A 7,970-nucleotide genomic window follows, 5' to 3' on the forward strand; every position below is an offset into this window, starting at 1 on the left:
TCAGGCAAAGGCGGTTTTCCCGCGCTTTTGAACCCAATACTTCAATTAAATTGGATATTTGGTGTTGTTGCTTTATTATTGTTAGTATTATTATTACCTCTGCAAACTGCAACGCGGCTTGTTCTTTTACAATAAAAATTCAGAAAAATTTAAATTCAAATTATAATTTTTTTTTAAGTTTATAGTCTTTTGTAAAATTTGAGTTTAAATTTGGGTTTAAACTCGAGTTTGGGACTAAACTCGAATTTAAGTTTTCCCTTCAACTCGAGTTCATAAACTCGAACTCAAGTTAATGAACAATATTTTTTCTATTATTAAAAATGTCATAACTTTTTCATTTAAATTCTGATTGAGATGATTTTTTTTCTATACATTTACAACGAAAAGACAAATAAAACCCTACCTATATACCCTATTAAAATTTTTCATCATTGAGTTTTTATTAAAATACTATCTAAATACAAATTTAAGTTTTGACTCACCTAAACACAAACTCAAAAAGATTCTCAATTCAAATCATAACTGAAATATGCACATCTAAACACAAACTCCCTAATTACTCAAATCAACTCAAGTTACAACTCAAACTCAACTTAAAATCATCACTCAAATCACTTTAACTCAAAAATATAAAAGAACAACTCCCTAATTACTCAACTTTTTCTTTTTTAATTTTTATCTTTTTAAAAACATTTATTTTAAAAATTCATCTTTAATTTTAAATTATAATTATTGAATACAGTATTTTTGTCAAATAAAAAATTTAAATTTTATAAATCAAAATCAAGTTCTCAATTCATAAACCAATCATCATATCCATTTATGTCCTCCCTCTCTCTCTCTCTCTCTCTCTCTATGACGCACATGCTACGTCGTGGGAAACGACCGCGCTTTCCTTGCAATTGCTTTTTTCCTGTTTCTTATTCACTTGCCTATCCTACCCGCATTCTCACGCGCGTCCTCGCCAATCTCCTCCACTTTCCGCCTATTCTTAATAATAAACTTGGAGAACTGAAGTGTAGTTCTGAATTTTTATTTTTTATTTTTAATTAATATAATTATTTAATTAAACATAATATTAATTAAGAGTAACAAATATAAATATAAATTTATACATTTTAAAAGGTATTTATCTTTTTTTTCTTAATAATTTATTAGGAGGTACTTGATTTGATAAGTATGAGCTTTAAAGCTTAAGAATTTTTTGATATTGGACAAACATGAAAGTTTTTCACATTATATCAAAGTTTGTCGTTATACTCTACCATAACAATGCTCAAATTTTATAAAGTTTTTCATTCCCAAAAATGATATCCAAAAAATTATTTATTGTTGTAGGGTATATTTTTTTTTAAAAACTTACTTACAAAAAGTAATAGAAATCATGCTATGAAAAATTTACTAATTCAAAATATAAACATTTTATATATTTTTTATACTTTTTTTATATCCGCTTGATCGGTTTTAGAACACCAAATCGACAAAAAAATAGTGACTAAATCTGACCAAAATATTAACTTTTTTGGTCAGTTTAATTTAAATTGATCAATTTCCATTAATTAAATGTTTAATACAAGTGTGAAGAACATAGATGCAGTGCTTGCCAAAGTCACAACGAATGAAGAAAGAACTAAGAAGAGATTATACTAATAGCTTGATGTTTTACGAATGAAAGCTGTTGACGGCTGAATTTCGTCAACAGAAATACGCCGGGTTACCTACTGGTATCCCGTTGGGTTACCGGCTGGAAATTAACTGTATATTTGAAATTATGCTATGAAGTATTTGTTGTATTTTTGAAAGCACGAGAATAATGCTTGATGAGAGGACATACGAAATTTATAGTGGTACACTCTGCTAATGAAGAGCTATATCCACTTGTGTATTGTATTTCTCTTGGAACTTTTACAATTTACATGCACGTATATTCTCTCTTTGATTCAATACTCGAGAAATCCATCCCCTTCGTGTATGGGGATTTGCCCCTTTTATAGCCCAAGCTTCCTTCGGGGGTGGTTTTCCTTTATAGGTAGAAGTACTCGAGTGGCCTATCTTTTTAGGCCTAGATCGTAGCCCACTAATCACCTTTTGGAATGTTCACTCAGCCAATTGGTCTTCCATTACGGTTCTGTGGATTCATGTAATCCTTCACTGCCCACTGTAGGGCGGTTTAGGGGATTGCAATTAATACCCGTGCTACAGACGTCTCCCATGCCTAGACGCAACTTGTGATGTCAGGCTCCTTTCTGAAGAGTCCCCTCGTCGTCTGTGATGTGTAAACATTATGTCCTTTCTGGCAGTCGACCCTTTCCAGAAGAACTGTTGCCATAAGTTCGACGGCACAACTTGTCGACGTCCTGAGTTGGGCCTTTCTTTGCGGCGTAGAGGGGAAGCGAGCATCAAGCGTCGAGGGTTGTCATCTTTTGAGGGAAAGTAGGGCCATGTGTCACACTGTCGTCGTTCCACATGTCACCCATATTTTCCCACACAACAACTGCCCCCCAGGTCGAGGGTTTCCTTTAGACAACCTCGAGCTAGGTTCGGGTGTTTTTCTGTGCCTCGGGTGTGGGAACCTAATTCCGAGCCTTCTTCCGTAATGATAGTCTTGATGCTTTGGCTTTCCTCGAGGAGTGTAATCGTCGCGTCGGTCATTTCACCAAGCTGACGTAAGGCTTTATTTTGAACAGGCGAATACGAGCCCTTGGATCGTGCCCCTTCATCTTCCCGCCTTTGTTTGTTGCCATCAGATCTGGGCAAAATTCCCCTGCCGTTAGATTTTTTGAACTTCATCCGACAGTCAGGGGTCAAGGGGCTCGTTTTCCTTTAAATATTCCTCGAACCAAAGCCATTTTATCTTGAACTGCCGTTATTCTGCCTGAGTTCTTTCTTGTAGATTCCGACTTGCATCCTTTGCTCTTCTTGGTGCCTTGTGAAGCTATCTCGGAACCCGACTTTGCCCAGATTCTGACTCACCGGTAAGCTTGGCAATGGCCCGTTCATACTGTTTAATAACTTTACTAGCTTTCTTATTGGACCATACGCATGTTAATATGTGAAATGTAGAGGATAGAGACTTTACCATATGCTTTGTTTGACCCACGTAAGATAGTTTTTCTGATTTCTGGCTGGTTGTGGTCTCTAACTCCTGGGTTCTAATGAACCTCGGTTGTTCATAAACATTCGTCGTTACCATTTTTATATGAATGGTCGACGTTATGTTAAGAGGCGCCAGTGGTTATTAAGCAATCGTCATTTTAGAACAGTCATCGTTTACTCCGCCCTCTCGACTTAGGATTTTAACTTAGCTCATTGTCTTTTTTACCACCAGAACAATGGCCTCAAACCCCACCCTTTGAGAGGACATGTCCGTTGTATGACCAGACTCCCCTTCCGTGGTGGAGATTTCGTGGTCATCTTCCTCATGAGACGGCGACTCAATATTGAGTGAAATAGAAAAATACATGGGCCGACCAAGCGAGGGTTTCGACGATGAGTTTGACAGCGTCGACCGTATGATGGAAGAAAAAGTTAATAAGATTCCTTTCATGGGAGGCAGCGTATGTGGGGTCGCCACTTCAGTGGTGGATGCCCCCTTGGCTGCTACGAGCAGAGACCCAGACAGGCCATTTTTTACGGCCGATGTCGTGGCGTTGAAGGTCTGAAGTAAAGACATTATTTGGGCTGTTAAAGAAGGTTAGATCGACGGGAGGTAATTTGAGTACCTCCTCCCGGATGTACATTTTAGGACCTACCAGATATCTCCCCGTATATACTCGGGCTGTTACGACAGGGATGACCTTACCCGTTCATCCATTCGTTAAAGACTACTGCCATTTTTATGGTATCTCTCATGCCCAATTGGCGCCGAATTTTTGGTATTGTTTTGCCGGCGCCTAGGTTTTTTAGAGCCAGCGGTTTGATATGGACCTACCACTGGATGAATTTATGTTTATGTATAGATTATGCCACGTCACCAAATGCGAGGGGTGGTATTTTTTGAGTAGGCATGGGCGATCTAAGCCTAGGCTTTGTACGCTGATACGAGATATTCCCTCGTCGTCACATGGGTGGAAACCCATGTTTTTCATGATACGGGAGCCCTTTAATTTTCACCCCGACGACCGTATGCCCCGCCGAAGGAAGGTACAAATGTCGTTTGGGAATATGGGTGAGAATTTGACACTTCATTTCTATCCCTTTCCCTCTCTTCTCTCTCTCTTTTTTTTATAGCGCTGACAGTTCTTTTATCCTGTAGTCAGCCACGATCGGCCGAAGCTCGCTGGGAACAGAATGGCGAGGGTTGTAAAGGCATTTTTGTACTCGGAGAAGGCTCGCCATATCGACACCCTCTTGACCGAGTCCAACCTTAGAGAGGCATGGTTGATTCTTGACCTTCCAGACCCTTCTGATCTTCCCTCCGTCCGTGAATATTCATCTAAGCGACAAAGGTAAACTCTTGGGCTCGACGCTTCCCTTAATCTTATTTGGCATAACTGTACGTTGACTGCATTCTGACTGGTCATTTGTACAGAAATGGCTTCTTTGAGGATTCAGCTCCCTGGCAACCAGCAGCCTCAGCCTGGCCCGCCGCCTCAATCTAAAGGAAAAGAGAAAGCCATCACCTCTTCCCCGGCGCCGAAGAGAAGGAAAACCGCGGAGGTTTCTTTGGGGTCAGGGGTGGAAGCTCTTGCGCCCAAAAAAGGGCGCAAAGAGAAAGTGCCGGTGATCGAGACTTAGATGCTGGCAGTTCCAATCCCCGACATTGCTGGAATTCCTTCAGCGCCTAAGGAACGCGTGCTTATGCCGGGTGCAAAAATCATTGATTCCAATTTCCAAGTCTCGGACATTTCTGACACCGAGATTGGGGCCATGCTGAAGCTTCCTCCCCGTTTCTCCCTCGTCTTCCAAGCCTTATATGAATCATTCCTTGAGCCACACTGGATCTCCACTGCTCAGTCTTCTCTGGTGGATTGTCAGCGCAGGCAGATTTCCTTCCAGATTCATGTAAGCTTCGACCGTGCTTTTTTTTATTTTTAGATTCATCATTCGCATCTTTATTTTCTGACTTCCAATTTCTCAAGGCCTAGTCCTTGCCATTCTCAATTTCATTGATCTAGTCAAGGTTGAGGAACGTGGTAAGGAGATGCACAGCCTGGAAGCCAAGCTTACATCTCTTCTCGACGCTGCCAAGGAAAAGTGCTCGTCTGCCGTCGAGGATAGGGACATGGCCGTGGCCAAGCTGGCGAGTTTGGAAGGGGAACTGGCCAAACTACCGAGTCTTAAAAATGAGTTGGCCAGTTTGAAGGCTGCGGTTGAAGATCTTACAAAACGAGCGGAAGCTTATGAGAAGAAATCAGCTGAAGCTACTGAGGCTGTGAAGAAGTGCTTGGCCAAGGGAAAAGCTTAAGGGAAGAAGGAAGCTGAAGCCGAGGCCTCAACAATGCTCGACGCCAAGCGCGCAGAGATTATTGAGGAGTTCAAGGCTTCTCCGGAGCTCATCGACATTCGCACCAAGGACTTTCAGTCTGCTGGACAACAAATTGTCGATCTGATCAAACAAAAGCATCCCGAGTGGGATTTGAGCTTCTTTTATATTCCTCTTCCTCCTGCTGACGATTGTAATTCTTCCCCTCCTGGCGATGGTGATGACTCGGTGGCTGGCGGCGATGCTTAGGGTTTTTCTTTCTTTTTTGTAGTGTTATATGTTTATACATTTTATATAATATTGGAATTTCCTTTCATTTTATTTGTTTTTGTAGCAGATTTAATAATTGTTCGCCACTTTCATTACCCCTTGGGGTTGTTGTCTTAGAAAATTCTGTAAAATTTGCTAAGTGTTCGCCTCTCCTCCTTGGAGGAGATGACGTTAACTTTACCCCTTGGGGTCGTCGTTTTAGAAAATTTCGTAAACTTTTCTAAGTGTTCGCCTCTCCTCCTTGGAGGAGACGACGTTAACTTTACCCCTTGGGGTCGTCGTTTTAGAAAATTCTGTAAAATTTTCTAAGTGTTCGCCTCTCCTCCTTGGAGGAGACGATGTTAACTTTACCCATTGGGGTCGTCGTCTTCTATAGACCCCTTACTGCCCCCCATGTCTGTTTAATATACCTTGGTTTTTTAAGCAGACATGTTATTAAGGGGTAAACTCCTTTCTTATTTTTGAACAATATTTTTACAAACATCAGTTTATTTAAATTGCCAAAAAATACAATTAAGATGCATAAGAGTTACATACACTATTGGTAGTACAGCCTTAGCTGTTCTGCATTCCATGGATGTTGAATTCGTTTGACGGCGAGGCTTTCCAAAATGTAGGTGTCAGGACGCAACACTTCCCTTATTCGGTAGGGTCCTTCCCAAGTTGGGCCCAGAGGACTAGTATTTTTGGGTTTCGTACTCTGCGTCACCCTTTTTAATACTAGTTCTCCTAGGATGAACCTTCTTTATTTAACTCTCTTGTTGTAATACTGTACTGCCCTTTGCTGATAAGCGGCAAGGCATAGTTGGGAGTCGAGTCTTTTTTCTTCTAACAGGTCGAGTTCTCCATTCATGGCTTCTGCATTACTGTCGTCATTGTAGACAACAGTTCTTAGAGTCGGCGTCTCAATTTCTATGGGGAGTACCGCCTCGACGCCATATGCCATGGAGAAGGGTGTTTCACCCGTGGTGGTTCGACTTGTCATTCTATATGCCTACAGGACCTTCAGAAGTTCTTCTGCCCATCTCCCCCTTAAATCATCGAGCTTCTTCTTTAGGGTATACTTCAATATTTTGTTGACAGCCTCGACTTGACCATTGGACTGTGGATGTATTGGCGCCGAGAAGTCTTTTCGAATACCTAAGCTGCTGCAGAATCTGCGTGTTGAGACATTATCGAATTGTTTCCCATTGTCAGATACTATTGAGTGTGGGACCCTGAATCTGCACACGATGTTGTTCTGCATGAAGTTGGTGCAAGCTACTTCCATGGTCGTTGTTAGAGCCTTTGCCTCTATCCATTTAGTGTAGTAGTCTATTGCGACGATGGCGAACTTAAAGCCTCCTGGTGCGAAATGTAAGGGCCTGATCAGGTCGACTCCCCATTTGGCAAAGGGCCATGGACTAAGAATGGGGTTAGGTTTTCTGGGGGTGCTCTAAGGATTGTGGCATATTTTTGGCACTTATCGCAGAGTCAAGCGTATTGGAACGCGTCTTTTTTAAGCGTAGGCCAATAGTACCCCTGCCTTAAAACCTTAAGAGCTAAAGACTGCCCCCAGTGTGATTACCGCATACTCCTTCATGAATTTCCCGGAGGACCTCCTGGGCTTCACTATCGTTTAGGCACCGCTGCAAAGGCGTGGAATAACCTCGTCGGTAAAGCAAGCCGTCGTATAATAGGTACCTATTGGCTCTATATCTGATTCGTCTAGCCTCACCTTTATCATTTGGCAGCTTTGCATCTGTTAGATATTGGATAAGTGGCGTCATCCAACCCTCGTCCGTCTGGATGGTCAAGGCCTTTATTTTTTCCTCAATGGTCGGCCGTTCCAGTTCTTCGATAGGAACGATTCCTAGTATGTCGGAATCCATTGACAATGCTAGCTTTGCCAAGGCATCAGCATTGGTGTTCTCAGCTCGTGGTATTTGAAGTATTTCATAGCTTTTAAACTTAACGAGCTATTCCTTTACCTTTCTTAAGTACGCACCCATTTTTTCACCTCACGCTTGGTATTCCTCATTTACTTGTCCAACGACCAGTTCAGAGTCGCTGAAGATGCTGAGCCTCTCGACTTTCAAGTGACTCACCAATCGTAGTCCTGCAATCAGCGCCTCGTACTCAGCTTCATTATTCGGCGCCTTAAATTTAAATCGTAACGCCGAAGTAATCTTGTGGCCTTCCGGGCTGATCAACAAGACGCTGGCTCCTGACCCATTTTCACTCGACGCTCCATCCACGTAGAGCCTCCACTTCGTCGTCTCAACTTCTTCGCGTG

General features: G+C 41.8%; 1 protein-coding gene across 1 annotated transcript; it reads right to left on the reverse strand.

The window, feature by feature from the left end:
* Positions 1 to 6,689: 6,689 nt before the first annotated feature.
* LOC112093492 lies at positions 6,690 to 7,566 on the reverse strand. Its single transcript, XM_024172051.1, has 2 exons — positions 7,263 to 7,566; positions 6,690 to 7,039 (listed from the first exon to the last, which is right to left on the reverse strand). Exons 1-2 carry the CDS (start codon positions 7,564 to 7,566, stop codon positions 6,690 to 6,692), a joined length of 654 nt encoding a protein of 217 aa, XP_024027819.1.
* Between the last annotated feature and the right edge of the window lie 404 nt (positions 7,567 to 7,970).

Source organism: Morus notabilis, unplaced genomic scaffold (assembly GCF_000414095.1).
Source record: "Morus notabilis unplaced genomic scaffold, ASM41409v2 Scaffold702, whole genome shotgun sequence".
Lineage (NCBI taxonomy): Eukaryota > Viridiplantae > Streptophyta > Magnoliopsida > Rosales > Moraceae > Morus > Morus notabilis.

Bases quoted from the DNA above. Each gene is read 5' to 3' on its own strand.
- LOC112093492 (XM_024172051.1), bottom strand. From the start codon at position 7,566: ATGGATTCCGACATACTAGGAATCGTTCCTATCGAAGAACTGGAACGG. The intron at 7,040-7,262 runs GTAATCACACTG...ATTTCGCACCAG, and splicing joins AATTCATGAAGGAGTATGCG to GAGGCTTTAAGTTCGCCATC.